Source organism: Acomys minous, assembly GCF_964271855.1.
Source record: "Acomys minous genome assembly, chromosome: 14".
In the NCBI taxonomy this organism is placed as follows: Eukaryota; Metazoa; Chordata; class Mammalia; order Rodentia; family Muridae; genus Acomys; species Acomys minous.
Genome location: NC_140496.1, coordinates 60,038,928 through 60,059,100, shown reverse-complemented (window position 1 = coordinate 60,059,100; position 20,173 = coordinate 60,038,928). Strand labels below are relative to the sequence as shown.

At 40.9% G+C, this 20,173-nt stretch overlaps 2 protein-coding genes across 3 annotated transcripts in view; one reads left to right on the top strand and one right to left on the bottom strand.

Moving 5' to 3' along the window:
• Window positions 1–6,731: 6,731 nt before the first annotated feature.
• Window positions 6,732–20,168, top strand: TSHB (thyroid stimulating hormone subunit beta). 2 transcript variants are annotated; one of them, XM_084756575.1, is made up of 4 exons: window positions 6,732–7,412; window positions 7,842–8,431; window positions 19,777–19,860; window positions 20,007–20,168. In XM_084756575.1, exons 1-2 carry the CDS (start codon window positions 7,251–7,253, stop codon window positions 8,094–8,096), a joined length of 417 nt encoding a protein of 138 aa, XP_084612701.1. In that variant the 5' UTR covers window positions 6,732–7,250; the 3' UTR covers window positions 8,097–8,431; window positions 19,777–19,860; window positions 20,007–20,168. The 2 variants fall into 2 exon arrangements, with proteins under 2 accessions (XP_084612701.1, XP_084612700.1); XM_084756574.1 differs by having other exon boundaries at window positions 19,777–20,168.
• Window positions 14,525–20,173, bottom strand: part of TSPAN2 (tetraspanin 2) — a 40,140-nt gene continuing 34,491 nt past the window's right edge. Inside the window, exon 8 of the mRNA XM_084756573.1 lies at window positions 14,525–16,852. Within this exon, the coding sequence (XP_084612699.1) occupies window positions 16,787–16,852 (66 nt within the window). The 3' untranslated portion in view covers window positions 14,525–16,786. The remainder of the gene's footprint in view (window positions 16,853–20,173) is intronic.

Sequence of the window (20,173 nt, the reverse complement as noted above, 5' to 3'; positions counted from 1 at the left end):
AGAGAGAGAGAGAGAGAGAGACAGAGAGAGAGAGAGACAGAGAGAGGGACAGAGACAGACACACACAGAGAGACAGAGAGATAAAAAGACTGTTAACCACGAGGAAAGCTTTGGGAAATCAGGGAAAGCCTCTCAAAAGTTGTGTTCTCAGTTTAATCATGAAGTTTCTGTCTATCTACCTATTTGTCCGTCTGTCTGTCTGTCTATCTATGGCTATGCATGTCTATCTAGCTATGCATATAATTCTACTAGAAACTGAGTTTCTGAATTAATGCTTTATGCAACAGAGGCACACATTCCATAAGAAACACCTAATACTTCTCTGTTACCATACTCTGTGTTAGTGGATTGCCTGGAAAAGCTCAAGCAAGATTGCTGGCATTTGATTTCTACTTTTCCTACTTTCAGAGTTGTGTTCCTGCATAGTAACTCATGTTTCCTTTTTACTTGTTAATATTTGAGATTATAATTATAACATTTCTCCTTTCCCTTTCCTCCCTCCACACCCTCCCAGATACCTCTCCCTACTCTTCTTCAAAGTCATGACTCTTTCTCGCTAACTGTTACTGCATGCAATGCGTATATACATACATATTCCTAAATATAGCCTGTTCAGTCTGTATAATGTTTCTCGTCTGTATGTTTTCAGGGCTGGCCATCTGATACTGAACAACCCAGTTGGTATGTCCTTCCCTGGGAAGGACCACTTCTCCCACTCCCAGCTCAGGTGCCTGTAGTTCTTTGTGTGGGCTCTGAGGCCTTGTGGACTTAACCTCATCCACTTTGTCATGGTCATTGGTGGTGTCCTTGCGCACATTTGGGCAGTCATGTTGCTGAGACTTTATGACGTAGCCTCTGATGTTACTAGGAGACACGGTCTCGTGGCAAACTCCCCAGCCTTCTGGATCTCACAGTTTTTCTGCCACCTCTTCCACAGTGTTCCCTGAGCCTTAGGTTAAGAGAGTGTTTGGTAGATGTATCTCTCCAGACTGGGCTTCACAACTCTGCGTTTTCATTGGTTGTGGTTTTCTGTTGTGGTTTCCGTCTGTTGCAAAGAGAAGTTTCCTTGATGAGGGATGAAGAGTACTTATCTGTGGGTGTAAGGGCAGATGTTTAGATTGCTGTTAGATTGTGCTGGTTTAGTGACTTAATGGTTATAGAGTCTCCTCCAGTAACCATGAACTTACTAGCACTGAGTAGTTAGGTTTCTAGTATAAGGTGTGCTTTAGAGACTATGATCATAGTGGTTTGTATTTCTAAGATGGACAGTCCCTAGACTAGCTGTTCTTGTTTTATATCTGTTAAACTATATTTTGTCTATGAATACATCTAGACTCAATGAGCTGCAACCAAATTTACTTTGCAAACTAGCTGAAAACCCAACTTAGTACACTTTGTGGCAAATAGCTGTCTCAGTCAGCTATAGCTGTCAGCCCTTAACAGTCATGAGCAGAACAGCCAGCTGATCAGAGCATATTTATGTGAGCCATACTCTGAAGAGCACCCAGTCAGACTGCCTCTGTGCCTCACTCTGGGCAGCACACAGTCAGACTGCCTCTGTGCCTCACTCTGGGCAGCACACAGTCAGACTGCCTCTGTGCCTCACTCTGGGCAGCACACAGTCAGACTGCCTCTGTGCCTCACTCTGGGCAGCACACAGTCAGACTGCCTCTGTGCCTCACTTCTGGGCAGCATACCGTCAGACTGCTTCTGTGCCTCACTCAGCTTTCTCTCCACAGGTGCTGCCTGGCTTGTGGTTTTGCTGAGCTCTTCTTAGTCTTTTCAAGTCAGAGGGCTGTCTGATTTGTGGATCTTTCTTTGTTCAGTTGACCGCTGTTAATTGTATTTTCCCCTAACCCTGACTTTACTTTGCTATCACCCTTCAGGGAGACTCACCTATGCCAGAAGTCATATTTTGTCTCTAACCTACATTAATAATAAAGGTAAAGTAAGGGAAGACAAACGGGGTTTTCAGTAACTCTCAAGAATATCTAGGATTTTACTCAGTATCGACCATATGCCAGGGGTTTTATATATTTAATTGTCCTAAAAACCCCTAATCATTGGGAAAGCCTTGGAGAAGCAGATAAGGTTTTTGCAAAAGTGGTGTTTTCTTGGATAAGTTGTGAAAGATGAATAGGAGTTACCCGAGGTGAGACACGGGATGAAGCCCTGGGCAGGTGTTCCAGTATAGGGAACAGATATTCCCAAATGAGAAGAAAAAGATAGTACTAACTTGAGAAACTCAGCTAAGTGTCTAAAACCACAGGAAACAGAGAAAGGGTGTGGCTTGGAGACAGGGAGGGGAGTGGCGCTGGGTAGGGTAAAACCAGAGAGCTAGAGTATGCCAGGAGGGGCTTTAAAATGATAACAACTTTGAACTTTTTCTGAGGGCAATTTAGAAGTATCCGGTGCAAACTTCTTTTTTAGTTATAGTGGGGTAAAAGTGGATTAAATGAGTAAATTTAATACAGAGGTATAGATATTGAGAAAAAGTGTAGATTAGTTCTAAACATTCAGTTATTATCTACAGACTTTCCCAGCCATTACACATTCAATGAATATATTAGCTAAATATTTATAAAACATTTTTGTGTTATTGTAAATGAACTATTTCTTATGGCATCCATGTTCTGTGTCAGATACCTTACATAAACAGTGATAATTAATTTTATTCTGAGACAGGATCATGCTATGTAGCCCAGTCAGGCCTCGAACTCTCCATTCCTTGGCGTCCTGAGTTCCAGGATTACAGACACACACCAGTGTACCTTTTGATAGGTGAGAAAACTAAAATAAGCAGAACTCAGTTCAGTTTGACATGATGCCATATTTAGCCATGTTGCAAACAAAAACAAACAACAACAACAAAAACCTACTCAAAACCCAAAACATTTCACACTGTAAGTTATATTAATATCCTGTAAAATCCAAGAAAAAGCAATAAAAAATCTGAACTAAAATGTTTTTATCATCATACATGGACCAACTGGCCTAGATTTCCAGAAAGAAATTACCTTTGTTTTACAGATGAATAATTACATAAACATGTAGAATTTGGAGCCCTTAAGACCCAAATAAATTTGCAATGCCAGCACTCTTTTCATCACTTCTCCCAATTCTATGGTCTATCCTTTGTTAATATGAGCAGATGTTAATATTTGTCATTAACATTAACAGATATTAATAAAGGGTCTATTTCAAGTAGGAGGGAAGAAGACGCATGTTATACCAGTGTTAGCGTTTCCAGGGAGAGGATGTCATGAATCCATTTGTCTAAACAAGTTTTATTTGGGGTTCAGTATGAATTTTCAATAGATGCTTTTCAGATAAGAAAGCAGCAATTCAAACGCAATTATATAAACAAGAAGATCAGAGGGGAATTATCCTGAAGGGTATAAAATGAACAGAGTCTGGGTCATCACAGCACTAACTCGCCAATGCAAAGTAAGGTAGGTGTCTACCCTGAGTAGGACCTGCAAAATGAAATGCTTTTATTACCATTTTATTTTATTTTGAACAGTTGTAGCGTTTATTTTAAAATTGTAAATGCTCAGGCAGAATTTTATTTGATAGCTTTGAAGTTTTTAATTATTGCTCCAAATCATGCCATAGTCGGTGAAGGAGAGAGGACCACCATGCATGGGCAGATGCGGTGGGATTCCATTGACTTTGAAGGATGGAAAGAACTGCCACTCCCTGATGAAGGGTGAACAGCGTGCATGACGCTCTCCCACTTACACTCAGCTTGAATGCTTTATCGTTTAGTAATCCTTGCAGTTATTAGTGGCCATCTTTGATGAAAATATATTTTGGGGGAGTTTTAGAGTAAATTCAGCTTTGAGTTCGTACAGGATTACCAGCATTTTAAGTACCTTCAGGGACATTCCATGTTACAAGACATTGTTAGTCATTTAATAGTGAAATTCCATTGGATAGTATTTAATTTACATACCTTATTAATGTAAAACATTTTTTTTCTCTAGAAAAATTATTCTGGTTTAGTGACATAGTGGAGTTGTTCAGAAGTGGAGAAACTGATTCTTTACATTGTATAGCAATAAATTCAAGTAGAAAAGAGAGGTAATAGATATTAGCAGAGTAGAGAGAAATATGTTCAATAATGAAAGTAGTAAGAGCAGAAAGTAAAGAAAGTGGTAAGAAACTATGGAGAAAGGGTTAAAGGAAAGAACACAGCAGGAAAATGTTGCAAAAAAAAAAAACCCAAAAAACCGATGGTATTAACACTGGCTTATGTAGTGCCATATTGCCAAGGAAATCTTCTTATCTAGAATTCACATGAATTATTTCATTTTTTTATGACTTTAGGAAAAAGTAAACTTAAAACAAAGACCCAAAGATCTTGAACTGCTTAGTTAAACATGATCACAATTAAATCTGAGAGCGGTATTGTAGGTTATGAAATCTTATACCAGGGCTCTAATGCTAATTGCACACAGAATCACGGCTGTTTGTACTGTGAAGACTATGGCCTTTTGGTGCTAAACTTCCCTTTTATAGAGGAGGAAACTGAGGTGCAGGAAGGTTATATGGACAAGGTTTTACTGTTTATACTAAGGAAGTAAAAGAACCATTAACATTTTTTATCTTCATAGCACTGTGACTGGTGATCCAGTTCATCTTAATGCTTCTGTTAGCTTAAACATCCACATCTATAAAAGGAAGCCTTAAAACACTGTCACTCTTGAATAGGACAACAATGGGGAAAGTTGTAATACAATGTTTACCTTAAAAATTTTAAAGGTGATTTTATTATTTTTTAAATTATATGTGCATGTATGTGCTGCGTTTGAGGCCAGAGGGATTGATCCCCTGGAGCTGTGGTTACAATGGATTGTGAGCTGCCTGATGTGGGTGTTGGAAATTGCACTCAAGTCCTCTGCAAGAACAGTACTTGGTCTTTGGCACTGAGGCACGTTTGCATCCCAATCTTACAATATTTCAAAGGGCCAGGTGTGCTCATCTGTTTTCATTTTGTATATGTATAAATAAAATAGCTTTTTATCAGTTTCTTATATCCCATGGCAGAGTCCTAGTTCTTAAGTTCTGAGCCAATATTCTGATTATGGGTTACCACACATACTATTTCAGATAGAATTGTGGAGCTAGAAAATGTTTCTGTGGTAAAGCCCATTGGAGCACTGTGAAGTGGTTGAGGGAGTATATGGCCAGCAAGGGCAAGCATCCTCCCCCGCTTACCTGCTTGCTATTTAAGATCCTTCGTCAGTCCTCTAGATATGTGCCACTAAAGTAGCAGAACTAACCGATGAGACACTCGGCACAAATCCCATTCCCTAAGAAAGGAATCCAGATGATTTCAGCAGGGATAGAGTTGTAACACAGAGCTGGATGTGGGGCTCGGATGTGTGAGGCTCAGGGCCAAGTCATGGGAGTGCATAAAACAACAGAGCCAGGAATCCTTATGTTTTTACTTCCTAATGCAAATATTAAAAACATACTGCGAAGGATGTTCACATATGTGATGCTAGTAATGTAATACTAGTTTACCACCAAACACATTTTCTGAAAACAGTTATTTCACTTCCTTGTCTATATCTATTGTAGCAAATATAAGGAAATCTTTGATAACTGGGGGATATCAGAGTCATAACTTGGACTTCCTCAGAGAACATGGGACAATCAGTATTTTTACACTTGTGCTCATACTTGGCTTCTCCTGAACTGATAGTCTTTTGGGTCGAGGACTATATTAATACAGCTCTCAACACATGCATGTCTATCCAATTCCAGCAATTCCATGCTAGGAGTAAGAGATGGGTTGCAGTGATTGTAGAGTTGGCATTTAGAATTCATCCCTAGTACCTTATGTAATTACTTAAATTTTTGTGTTATACATTTATTGAAAACAAAATTCTGGTTACCCTAGATGGATTGTACAAGATTTCAGTAAACAGAAAATTTAAAGTATGTGGCTTAAACTTTTGTTGACATGAATGACAGATCTGAGAAGCTCTTGATACTCTTTTGATGATTGAATACAATGTTTAGTGAATAGTTTTCTCTAAATGGCTTTACATTTATTTGGGGGAGGGTATTGGGGGAGCACTGCAGAATGCATGTAGAGGTCAGAGAACAACTTCTAGGAAGAAGTGTGTTCTCTTTGTCCGCTGTGTGTGTTCTGGGACTTGCACTGAGGTTATCAGGCTAAGAGCTACAGGGGCTCTTGCTTTCAAGCTTGCTTGCCAGCCAGTGAAGAGTAATAATTTAATAGAATAAACAAAAATCCTGTGTTTACAGATAAAATATTGCTTCAGTGAGGGCTGTTTATAGATGTGTTATTATATATGTATATATACACAGTATAATATATATATTACTGAAAATGATAATTGAGAAGAAAAATATTGAAACATACCCAGTTAGTTGAACAATATTTAGTAAAAGGAAATCAAAAGTCTTTTTAATCTTAGAGGTGATCAACCTACATCTAAAAGTCTGAAATTTGATTACCCTCTATCAGTAGCAGAACCAAAATAATTATATCATAACACTCTGCCAATCATCACAATGCTCAACTGATACTGACTGGCTTCTCCATTAGAAAGGCTTGCTGAGACAAGTTCTGCTCAGTGTCCCCTCTGCTGCCTCTCATACAGCCAAACCATGCATGATGGATCTGCGTTCTTGGCTGGACTATTCTAAATGTGTCAATCTTCTTTTTGGCAAGATTACATATACTGGGTGGTGTCAAAGTTTGGTTATGATTTTTAGTGGGTTTTTTTTATCTCTAATTATACAAACCTTTTAAGCTATTGATCCAACAGTTTTAGAAACTTGTAATTCTGGGAAATCCCTTTCTAAAGAGTATTAATTTACTTCTTACAATGACAGGTATTCTATTACAGCTCCATTGAATGAATTATTTCACTCGTGGTTCACAGAAAGCTGCCAGTTTTCTGTTGTGATATTGCAAGCTTGGACGTCACTTCCCAGGGGAGCTCAGTGGTACTTGTAGGCAGACCTCTAAGATGTGCACTTCTCTACTATGGGTGTATATGGTCATAGCTGCATCTGAGTGTATATGGGAAGGCTTGAATATGCAAAACCACCTTATGTAGAGCCCAGAGATAAGCATCCAGTCAGTATATTTTAGCTGTTCTTATTATTGGCTGTGTGTTCACATATATGCATCAGGCTTCTGCAGGTGTGCCTCTGGATGCACAGAAAGGATGCATTAATGAGTTCTGTGGTTTTATCTTTGGTTCAGCATGAGTGCCCTTGTCCTGCTCTCCGTGCTTTTTGCTCTTGCGTGTGGGCAAGCAGCATCTTTTTGTATTCCAACTGACTACACAATGTACGTGGATAGGAGAGAGTGTGCCTACTGCCTGACCATCAACACCACCATCTGCGCTGGGTATTGTATGACACGGGTATGTTGTTTGTTGCGTTTCATTTAGTTGTAAATTATATTGGCCTAAAGTGGTCTGTTAATATTTAGAAAGGAAGTGAGATAAATCGTAGCATCGTTTCCAAATCCGATGGTACTGTCATTTTGGAAAGCCAAGCACACTGTTTTTAGATTTATAATTATGTGACTTTACTCAGAGAGAAAGGTACAGATACAGTCTACCCTCAAGATTTTGTTCTCCTGGTCAAAGATGAATGAGAAGGAAGTGTCTCTTTCTTTGTCTCTGAAGGGTTAAGTATGGATGTGTTAAGCTAGTACCCAGTAACAAAACTCAGGAGTCCTTTGTAGCGTATCACTGAACCAAAGGGATATCAGTAAATTATGGTCTTTCTATTGCACTATCTAAAGTTGTGTGAAGTATCTTAAGTTATGATCCCGTTTCTTCCCACAGGATATCAATGGCAAACTGTTTCTTCCCAAATATGCACTCTCCCAAGATGTCTGTACATACAGAGACTTCATCTACAGAACTGTGGAAATACCAGGATGTCCACTCCACATTGCTCCGTACTTCTCCTACCCTGTTGCCGTAAGCTGCAAGTGCGGCAAGTGCAATACAGACTATAGTGACTGTACACACGAGGCTGTCAGGACCAACTATTGCACCAAGCCACAGACATTCTATCTGGGGCGATTTTCTGTCTAACTTTAACAGCAGTGCAATCAGGTTAAATGTGTTTACCTGGAATAGAACTAATAAAATACCATTGACACACCTTGCCTGCCATTTAATCTATAGGTGCATCCACATAGGCATTGGAGAGCTTAAGAAACTTTAGAAGCAGAGGTGCATGGAGGAGGCTGTCATGATTCCACACAGAGTAGAGCAGGCACATGAGCTGCTGCTGCAAGCTGTCCCTGAGGAGATTGCCTTACACACAACAGCACGGCTATCGTGACCTAGGAAGAAATGTGAGGCTACTGCAGAGTTCCAGGAAGAAAGGACTGTCGTCAGAAGCTGGAGGAATGTATGTCACTAAGGTATTAGAAACATTGTCCCTTTAAAGGCTAGCATCAGGGCTGGAGTGCAAGTGGTGACACAGGGACATAGGACATCTGGCACAGAAAATTCTATCCTCTATGTGTACTTCCATATAAGAGTGCTCTGCATAAAACCCCACCAGAACCCAGCCAAGAGCATGGCCACCATTCTCTTTAATTTAATTGCTCTGGTGGGCCAACTGACCTGTGAAAAGTATACCTCGGAAGGTCAGCTTATAAAGCCTAGAAAAGAGGCCACTATCATTTTACATGTGGAAGCCTAAATCCTTCATAGTCCCTCAAGTAATAAGAGATACTTTCCAGCATTTATACCAAAGGCAACTTGTGCTTTGGGGCTTTGGCTGTCATGAAACACTAGCACAATCACTACAGGTCTTAGGGGAGAGAGAGAGAGAGAGAGAGAGAGAGAGAGAGAGAGAGAGAGAGAGAGAGAGAGAGAGAGAGAGAGAGGCCTGAGAGATTCAATGGAGTAGTTTGTGTGGTAGGTCTCTATTCATAGTGAAGCATTGCTTTGGGTGAATAGGCTTAGTAGGGGGTTATTTTTCTTTTCCTTCCTTAGCTGTTCCCTTTAAAAAATAACTTATTTATTTTTATTTTATGTGCATTGGTGTTTTGCCTGAATGTATGTCTGTGTGAGGGTGTCTGATCTTGGAGTTATAGACAGTTGCCATGTGTGTGCTAGGAATTGAACCCAGGACCTCTGAAAGAGCAGTCAGTGCTCTTAACCACTGAGCTATCTCTCCAGCCCCTAGATGCTCCTTCTTAGGGGTTGAACTTTAAGTGATGTTCGGTGGACTCAGTCTTTAAAGGACTATGTTTTTTTCAGCCATTAATTGTCACCCTGAAGCTGAAAACTATTTGTAGGTAGGGTCATTTAGAGTGTCTGTGCTGCACAGCCACTAGTTAAACTCAGCCGGGCATCTTGTGAGTGCCTGCACTGACAGATCCACAGCATGGTGCACATAGAGGGGCATTAAATCCACACTCTGTCAAGGATAAAGAATAACTGTGCACTTCCATATAAGAGTCAAGAACTACAGTTCATTTACCTGAGGCGGGACCAGCTCAGAACATGGATACAGCCAGCCTGCACTATCACCAGCCTGGAGTGGCTGCATAAGAGAACTCACTGAAGGAAGTCTGTTTGGAAAATGCACATGTGAATTTTATCCTTGAAAGTAGAGCTTTCTAAAACACAAAAAGCCTTAGGATGGAGCTCAGAGATTGGGGTGCCCAACAACTTACTGCATCCATGTGCTTGGAGATATGGGAGCTCTGTTTTAAGAGAACTTGGTGTTCTTCTGATTTAACACGAGGAGAGTGGATAGAGAGGCTCCAAAAAGGGGAAATAAAGAATCATTGCTTACAGTGTGTGAGAAAGGCAGAGAGAGGAGAGAGAGAGAGAGAGAGAGAGAGAGAGAGAGAGAGAGAGAGAGAGAGAGAGACCATTTCTTGAGCTCTGCCATAACTCAAGCTTTTGGGGCCACTGCTACAGCAGTCTTTATGGTCAAATTTGTTGAGAATAAATGGAATACCAGAATAGATGCATATAACAGAATAGCATGGTACTTCCTGATAACAGGAAATTCTAATAATAGAAAGCCTTTGTTATATAACAAAAATGTCTTTAAAATTTAAGGGTAGCAAGTTGAGCTAAACACAAAAATTCTTACTGAGGGACTTCCTCTCTAGCCTACTCCCAATGGTGTTTCTTTCTTGTCCGCTGTAGATGGTTTCTCCTTTTCTATCTTTTAAGACAGTCTGGTGTCATTTTATTTTCCTCAGCTCTTCTTTATCCACTGTCATGCTGCTTACTGTTCATGCCCCTCCTTCTGGAGGCTGTATGCTCATTCTCCCTGGGTGCTCTCACACTCACATTTTCAGCCAAGTGGTTGGTGGGGTTGGGCATGGTACTCAGGTTATGAGCTGGCCATAGAGGTGTCTGCAGTCCCGCCCAGTAAGAGGCATCCCCAGACCTTGATTTCACCTGTTGAAAAAGGAGTGCTTGGTTTTGAGGTTGTTAAAATGGAAGCTTGGAGCCACTGATGGCCATCTTTGGTGTCTCTTAGAAACACAGACTGAGACAAAAGAGTCAAGCCAGAGGGAACTCAGAAAGCCCACGGATGAGAAACAGCCCTGCTGATTACAGTTGAGTGTCACCTTTAAAGAAAGCACTCCTTTCCTCTTTTCACACTTGGCCATGAAAAGCTTTGGCTGGTACAGCAGCTCTCGGATGTTCCTGATACCATCCCTTAGGTGTGCGTCTACTCCTGTTGTTTCTCTTGTTTCTCCTCATCTTTCTTGATCCTTCTCTTACATGGGTCACTCATAGCCCTGCGCGCTTGCGTGCGTGTGCGCACATGCGCACACACACACACACACACACACACACACACACACACACACACATACACACATACATACATACACACACACACACACACACACACACACACACACACACACACACACAAAGTCCACAACCCCTTGCAGTGTTCTAGTTACTTCCCCCTGAGTTCTTATTCTGGGCCTTTAAAAAAGTTCACTACAGTAGCCACATGCTTCCTTGCTTCTCTTTCTCCTCTTGTCAACTACAACTTGGTTTCTCCTCCTATTCTCCCTTGAAGCTGTTTCAGTAAGGGTGACAGTGCCTAGCTAGTTGTCAATACACAGACAGCTCTTGTCGTGACCTCTGGGCTTCCAAAGGGCCCTGGCAAAGGAAACATACCTGCGTTCACAGTGCTATAGAGCCAAAGCTTTCAGAATTAGTCCTAATGAGGATGACACCAACCTTATTTTTCTTTGAGATAAAGTCTCAGCCTAGGCAGGTTTTGAACTTGCTCTGTAGCCAAGCTGATCCTCTTGTCTGCCTCCCAAGTGTTGAGATGGCAGGTGTGTACCACAATGCCTCACCTATTTTTTAAATGCATCTTCTTTTTAACCTTCTCTCTCAAAGATGACTCAAAATTCTATGTTACAGTCATTAGCTGATAATAGCAATGTAGGTCTGGACCAAATTTGAGGGGCAGTTTTGCTTGATGCTGCTATAGGTATGACAATTCTAAATTTTGAAGACTAGCTCCATAGTAATCTTATATGTCCTGTTGGTCATTTGGACACTGCTAAAGAAAGAGCATATTTTAAAAAGCCTTGTGTCTATATTAATTTGTCCTTGGATGACCAAAGGATGTACCCATGTCAATTAGATGAAGCTGGATTCCCCCTTAAAGAAGCATAGCTTTCCTTTTCTATTTAACTAGAGGCAAGGCAGATGTTAGATGCCAGCTGCTGAAGGAAAACAGGCAGCCCAAAGACAACTTATTAATCTTATGTTAAGAAATATGTGGGCAATAAATAGCTATTGCAAGATTTTGACTTTTACCATAGAGCTCTGTAATTAAAGCATTTTTAGATTTATTTCTTTTATGTCAATAAATATTTTCCTCCATGTACGTATGTGCTCCATATGCCTGGTACCCACAGAGGTCAGAAGAAGGCATTAGGTTCCCTGGTTGTGATGGTTGTGAGCCACCATGTTGATTCCAGAGACCAAACCCAGGTCCTCTGTGCGAGCAACAAGTGCTCCAATTTCTTAAACTTTACTTTATCATTGAGGAATTTAAAAAAAAGATTATTATTTCTCTCTCTGGGTTTGTGCCTGCATGAGTTTATGTGCCCCATGTACACAGAGATGCTCTCTGAGGTAGAGGCAGTTGCGAACCACCTGATGGGCGCTGAGACCCAGGCCTTCTGCAAGAGCAGTAAGCACTTCTAGCCCCTCACTAGTCATTCAGTCATGACAGGCAGCTTAGAGTTCTTTTCTGAGCTTCAGAGTCATATATCCAAAGCCAGTTCATTTTTCCCTCTTTAAAACAAATTGTGTATGTGCACACGCTGGTGTCCCATGCTGTATTGGTGGAGGTCAGAGGACGGCCTTCGGGGTCTACTCTCTCCTTCCATCATGTGGGATGTAGGGACTGAGCTCAGGCCATCAGGCGTGGTGGAAGTGCTTTTACCTACTGAGTGTCCAGCCTTATTCTTTCTCTTGCGTGTCCTGAGGTCGTCTCCTCTCACACTGCCACCATCTGTGTGTCACTCTTCCAGATGCCAAGCCAGAAGCCCCCGTGCTAGCCCAGGCTCCTCTCTTTTATCCCTCCCAGCGAAGTTCTTGTGTGTATTTCGTGCTAGGGTGGGCATCTAACACACCAGTTAGAGATCTTTACGACTGGTCTTTGCCATAGGCATCTTTAAAAGTCTTGATACTTGAAAGCTTGGTTTGTTAAGAGTTTTATCCATAACTCACAGTTTAAAATTTTTTCCTCATTACCTTAGAGCAAAGTAAAATTTGTATAAAACAGATTCCCAATTACCAGGGTTCTTCATTTTTTTAGTTTAGGACAAGCCCCCTCCCCCGCCCGAAGGTTTTCATGTGCCATTTCAGAGTCTTCTTATGTGCTTTTCTCAGAAAACAAAAGCATGCTTTTTCTTCCATTTCGACCTTGGGTGGCATGTAAGTGTTTTTCAGGAGTCAGGTCAGAGATCCAACATAATAAAGGAAGTCTGTCTCCGGCCCGCTCTTGGTTATTGACTGTCACAGCACTCACAGCAGTGCGGGCCTGCTTTCCTGGGTGCAGCTTGTCATGGTCCTGTTCTCCTAGAGGGTCATCAAATTCATAAGGCAGCAGCCTCAAACAGTAAACCAAAACCCAAACCAAACCCCTCCACCTCTCACATTAGTGTAAAACATATATTATAAGAAGGAACAGGTCCAGAGAAAAATATACTGATGCCTGCTGTGATCACTATATAGCTTTTGAATTAAAATAGCTGGAGAATGTATCAAAAGTTATTATTGTGATTAACAAATGTTTATACAGCTCATTGGGATCTTCAGTTTTTCATGATCTTTAGAAAATGATTTACCACAGAGACTTCTTTGCCAGAGTATCAACATAATTATAATAGCTAATATTTAGTAGTTCCTAGGTATAAGTATTTATGTTATAGTTCCTAGGTATGATAATTATTTATGTTAGTTATTGAATTATTTAATAATTAACATACAGTTTAAAAATTTTTAACTGAATTGTTTGCTGTTTAATAGAAAAAATTTAAAAACCATAAAATATACAGAAAAAAAAAAACCGAAACAGAAAAAAGGGTTCTGTCATATTAACTCAACGCTTTGTGAAGCCAGCACAAACCAGGCTTTGTAAAGCACAGGCTGTGTGTGCTACTTGTATTCGTCATGTTTTCCCTGTTTTCAGGGGCAGCATCTGAACTGTGAATGCCTTGGTTGTTGTAAGGACACCAAACAGTAATGTTTTGTATTGCTGTAGTATTTTCACTTTTAAAATCATCTATATATAAAATTCCTCTTATAGTAGAAAAAAATGGAGGATCTTTAAAGAAAATAGAAAATCTTCACTCTTAAAATACACACAAATACCAGTTTGCTTCAGATAAGCTTAAGCCAGTGCTACCATATGAGAGACATAAATTGCTCTTTCCTGGGGGTGGGGAAATGGCTTAGTGTTCAAGAGCATGCCATCGGGCCCTTAAAATCTGGGCAGTGGGGAATGCTGGTAGCTGTCCTCTGGGCCACAGAAACCATCTTTACCAGTGACAAGAGACTGAACTCTCTGAATATTTGCTGATCTTATTTCAAAAGGGAGAAAATGCTACCTTCTTTATTGATTATTATTGAGGCTATTATCATCTCCCTATTAGTCTCATTTTTACCAGCCACATCTATTAGATTTTCTCAGGAAAATGATGGCTGTTGCTACAGGAGGACCACACTGGACCCAGGAGTAATTTGACAGGCCAACCCACAGATAACCAAGTGTTTCCGGAGGAAGGAGAACAATTTGGGTGAAGCGGTGCTAGTTGAAATACGACTATAGGTAGTTAGAATCCTTGGGGTGTTACTTTTGAGCCCACCTCACAATAACAGCAGAAGGGCTGGCAATCTGATTCTACTATATTGTTTGGGTAAACTGGTAGTTAACTCATTTAAATAATCCATGTGAAGGTGCATAAGAAGATACAGTAGGATCTTAAGTCAAGAAGTGTAAGTACATAAAAAATTTTAATTTAAAATAACCTAAAATGTTTGCGTCTGATCTCAAATTAGTTCAGGTAAACAGAAATACACAAGTGCATGTGTGTATGTATACAAACATTTATATCCATATTTTCATACAGGTACACATGTATTAAAATTACATATGTAGATATCCTCAGGAGATCTGTATTTAAGATATGTATAGATTCAAGACATAGGGATTATATATCTCTATAGATATAGCTTTATCTATTCACATAAAGATATATATCCATCTTTACTTGGAGATGGAATTCTCTACTTTTCTTAGCACATTCTTTGGAAAGCTTAACCCACAAGGAGGTACACTAGTCACATATGACACAGATTTCTAGACTTCTTCCTCTGCATTAAAAAAATTATTTCTATTCTTCTGCTGATAGCTACTCTGGTTTTCTTTAAACGCATTCATTCAGAAACTCACTTCTGTGGAATGGGAAATAACTCTGAGCTGGAGGGGCCTGAGTACACACTTGAGCCTGTTTGCTCTCTTCAGTAGACAGACACACTAACGCTGTAAGACAGACTGATCACTCTTTGCTTCAAGGATCGCATTTGTCAACTACTAGAGTATATAAATCAAGAGGTGAGTTTTTCTTTAAATAATCCTTTGCTTAGGCTACAGTTACACTTTTCACTCCCTCACATTTCCCACCCGAAGTTGGTAGCAGTAACAAGAATAGCTGAAAGAGAAAAGTGGGCAGTGCTCTGTGCCTGAGACCAGCCCAGCGGTTGTGTGTTGTAAAAGTTTCTTGAAGCATAGCTCTTTGTTTTTAGCATATATCAAAGGCTTACATTCTTAGCGGGCACATTGGCTACTCTGAGGGTTTCCCAGATCCCTCACACCCTCACTTTTGTGTGGCCAAATACAGTCTTAAGAATCTGTAATTTATATCCTTAAAAAAGTTGTTACATTATGACAAATACGCCAATTTAGATCCTTACTATGGGTTTTTTCCACCTGGTGGTCAAAAGGCCAAGGAGTGGCTGGGTTTTCCCACTTAAAAGCAACCACCCAGTCTCCCCAAAGCCCTGAGCGTTTATTTCCACAGGGATTTGCTGAGAAAGAATATAGTTGTGCCACAGCTGAATGTATAAAAATAGTTTCCATCCCCTAATTTGCCTTTGTTGTGTGTATATATCTTGGAGAAAGGGCTTATCTAGGTTTGACCAAGGTACTCATAACATATCTGAGTTATTGGGGGATTATTTATTTTAAAGGATAAAACTGTATTCTTAATCTAGAAGAATTCTCTACACAGATAAATAGGAAAATGCAAAAAATTAGGAAAATATGTAAACTCAAGTCATGAGGTATTCTGAAGATAAGGTGCCAGTGAGAGTTCTCCCAGCATGCACTGCAGGGCTCTTGCTTTTGCCTGTCACCACATCTGGAGAAGCACTAAGGGTGTGAGATAAAAGCCCTTTGGGGAAAGTGAGGCCTCCAGCAGTTCAAAGCTGAGTCAGGAAAGAAGAGGGATAAAGCAACATTTGCATGACTTTGTATAACAACATTTTTTCCCTTAAAAGTTGTTTTTAGTCCTAAAAGCACTCACTTTTATGGGGCACATGCTTGTCTATGCAACTTCTTTTTCCAGAGAGAAGTTCTCTGTTTTTAAATACTAAGAACGCATGACTTTTTCAAATTAGATTTTTCCATGCTATATTTACTTTTACAGATGTGTTTAGCTCTGAAACTGTGGTTTACTGTATTTGGGGAGAATATATATATATATATTCCAAGAAACTTTTACACTCAACTTAGACATAATCAGTCTTGATATTTCTTCATGACCCCTCAAGTCTTATAGCTTATAGCTTCCATTAACTAGAAATCCTGGATTCTTTTATGTAGCTAACTTTCATGGCTAAAATCTGAGAAATGGACCCATTATTACATTTCCTGAATAGCCAGGTGTTAGAAGTCTCTCATTACTTTTTTTTTTTTAACTTAAATCAGTTATTCTCCTTGCATACAAAGACTCGGGATCCCCAGGAAACAGATACAAGTATGTGCAATGCATATACCAGAAACACACAGAGCACATATGTGACATTCACTCAAGGGTCAAGTCAGTAATGAGTCAGACATACATACATGTGCAAATATACAGTTGACCGAAAATTATTTTAGCTTCTAATATCCTGAATATTAAAAATGAGCTGAGAGAGCTCTTGTGACATTTAGTATGAGAACTCTAGATTGCAATTTTCATGATGAAGTGTCTTTAAATCACATCTCGTGAGTTTCGTATTGCACAGCAAAGCACCATGCTGAATATCATGCCAAAGATCTGCAACAGAAAGACACAGTCATTAGCAACTTACACATGTGGGCTCCATAAAAATGATCACGGGCTGGCAGTGTCTAGCTCAAGTTACCAAATAATTATAGCCAACAACACTGACTGTAAATGACATTTTCATATGATCCTTAAGGATGGCTGCTGAGCAAGACATATTGCTATGTTATCTTCCTTAACAAATGCATCTGTTTCAAAAAACAGCTGTTTCTGTTTCTGGCTTATAGTTCTAAATGGTTTTAGCTGAATATTAGTATTCATTCAGAAAAAACGTGTTCTTAATTTCTTAGGTAAATGTGCTTATGGTCTCACTGTCAATAAACTTTAATTCCTAGAGCAGTGGAGCCCTGTTAAATAGTGGGGTTTCTCTTTATTCTTAGTCCATATCTATGCAAATAGTACATGACTGTTTACCTCAATAGTTCTACCAAAATATAAACGGAAGTAATGGAGCTATAATATTCCAGACTTCTGTTTCTTGGACAGTTCTCTGAGAAGCCACATACCTGGGTGGAACCACTGTCCCCGTGGCTTGAAGAGAATACCAGAAGGTCCTTTTTGGTGTTCTCAGTCACTACCCCTACCAGTCCCCAGCCAGAGGAACCCGGTGTGTGAGCGCCTCAGTAATGACTGCTACTGTTCGTTCTTAAAGCTTGGCACCATGTTTCTGATTCTGTCCTCGATTCCATGCCAAGACAGACTAAGGTCTGGGAATGTGTAATGTATCAAGGCAGGAGCTGCTCTGGGAGGGCAGAGGCAGACGGGTCAGGACTTAACCGGCAAGGATCTCAGGGCTGCAGTTGCCGCAGCCAGCACCAGTGTGTGGCATGGCAGACACCTGATGGGCCATTGCTTAGGTGATTACATTGTGCAGTCTTTTCTTATGGAAGAACTCAGGGAGAAACTCCTGGGGTGCTGACTCAAGACAGACCACTGAGAGTATTTCCCCATTCTAATGGCTCCAAGTTGGGATGTGTCCTCACCTCATCCTGGGTATAGTCTGAGGGGCTCCCTCTGAGAGATTCCTTCACTCTAAGCATGCTGTGGTCATGAGTCAGGGCTGACTGCGACCGTGCTATATAATTGTTGAGACTGCCTAATTGTCAGGACATTTTACTTGGTACCTCCATTTTGTGAAATGTTTTCAAACCGCTTGCGTGGCTCGTCTTATGTCAACTTGACACAAGCTAGAGTTATCTGAAAGAACTGAGAAAATGTCTCTATAAGATCTAGTTGTAGGTCATCTTCTTAATTAGTGATTGATGGGGAGGGCCCAGCCCACCGTGGGGGGTGCCATCCCTGGGCTGCTGGTCCTCGGGTCTATAAGAAAGCAGGGTAAGCCAGACAGTCAGCAGCGCCCCCCCCCCCCCCCCATGGCCTGTGAATCAGCTCCTGCCTCCAGGGTCCTGCCCTTTTGGAGTTGCTGTCATGACTTCCTTCATCAATGAATAATGATGTGGAAGGGTAAGCCAAATAAGCTCTTTCCTCTCGGAGTAGCTTTCGTCATAGTGTTTCGTCATAGCTGTAGGAACTAAGACACTGCTTTAGACCCATCACTAGGGAGCTGCAGAGCTGTAACAAGGTTAGCCCAGAGCATGTGGAGAGGGCACGTGAAATATCCCTGGATTTGGAGGACCTCAGCATAGTACTTCTAGCTGCTGCTCCACCCTCTGTTCTGGATACAGAGAAGGGGGAAAGTGCTTGGGTATCCCCTGAGAACAACCAATTCATGGATTTCTTCAACATCCTTTGTGTAGCCCTTAAGTTAATCTACACATGGACTAGAAAGTAAATTCTATCTTAACCTTAACTACCATTGCCCGAATTCTGGACAATGGGAGTCACCTCTTCACTGGGCGAGGACTGCAGTCTCACCTCTTTCTAACCCTTCCTCATCCATTCTGTGCCACAAGGCCTTCCAGCCTCGAAGGTGCTTGTGGTGGGTTGAATAGTTGTGGCCCCCATGGTCTCATGTGTTTGAATTCTTGGCCCATAGGGATTGACACTATAAGGAGGTGTGGGCTTGTTGGAGTAGGTGTGCCCTTGTTGGAGGAAGTGTGTCACTGTGTAGGTGGGCTTTGAGGTCTCATATGCTCAAGCTATGCCCAGTGTGACCCAGTCTCCTTCTGCTGCCTGCGGATCAAGATGTAGGACTCTTAGCTCTTTCTCCAGCACCATGTCTGCCTACACATTGCCATGCTTTCTGCCATGATGATAATGGACTAACCCTCGAAAACTGTAAGCCAGCCCCAATTAAATGTTGTCCTTTATAAGAGTTGTCATGGTCATGATGCCTCTTCGCAGGAACAGGAACCCTGACTGAGACAGTGCCTGATGCTGTGTGGACTTGATGGCCCTCCTTGCCACGCTCACCACACTTGCCCAGGGCTACCAATTCTTCCCATATGCTTTTTTTTTTTTAAATGAAGTCTTATGTGGCTAGCCCAGGCATGTCTCAAACTCACTATGTAGCAGAAGATGGCCTTAACCTTCTGATTCTTTTGCCACCATCTTCTAAGTGACAGGACCACAGGTGTATGCAGTACTGGGGATCGAACCTAGGGTTTTGTAAATGCTAGGAAAGCACTCTAATGACAGGGCTGCACCCCCAGCCTCTCACAAACTCTTCTTTTATGCTTTTAAAGTACTGAGCCACCAACAAATGCTGGATAGAGCATGCTTCATTCCTTTACTTATGACATTCTCTTTGCTTGAATAAAAATATATAGAAAGATGGTACTTACTCAATGCAAAACACTCAGATTTTATATAAATTAATTTGTAGCAATAGGTTATAGGCAGTATCCCATTTGACCTTCACAATAATTTCATAAGGCTGGTACGTTTAAAATTCACATTCTGCAAATGCTGAAATTGAAGGGTATAGAAATTAAGAAACTCTCCTTCAATCTCAGGCCTTCTGAGAAAGCAGTGAAGCCAGGAGGTGAATGCAGTCTGTGATCACAGTACTTTCCTTCTGCTGCCTCATCAGTGCACAGGTGAGGAGACTAACTTGCTGCCATGTTACTATGAACTAGCATCACTTACTGAGGTTGTGAGTGGCAGGCTTACATGGGAAGCGGTTGCAATGATAAAGCCCAGGTTAAGATTAGGTAGATACTGGAATTTGTATCATCTTTTACAGGGTTACTACTGATGGATGTAATCAGCGGAGGAGATGTACTGTGAACCAAGGCCTTCACCCATCACGAAAACTATCACTTAAGATACTGCCATCTCCAATTTGAAGAAAGATATGAGGTAAGGGTCTAACACTTCTCAGAAGGCAAAATGACTACATTCTGGAACTTT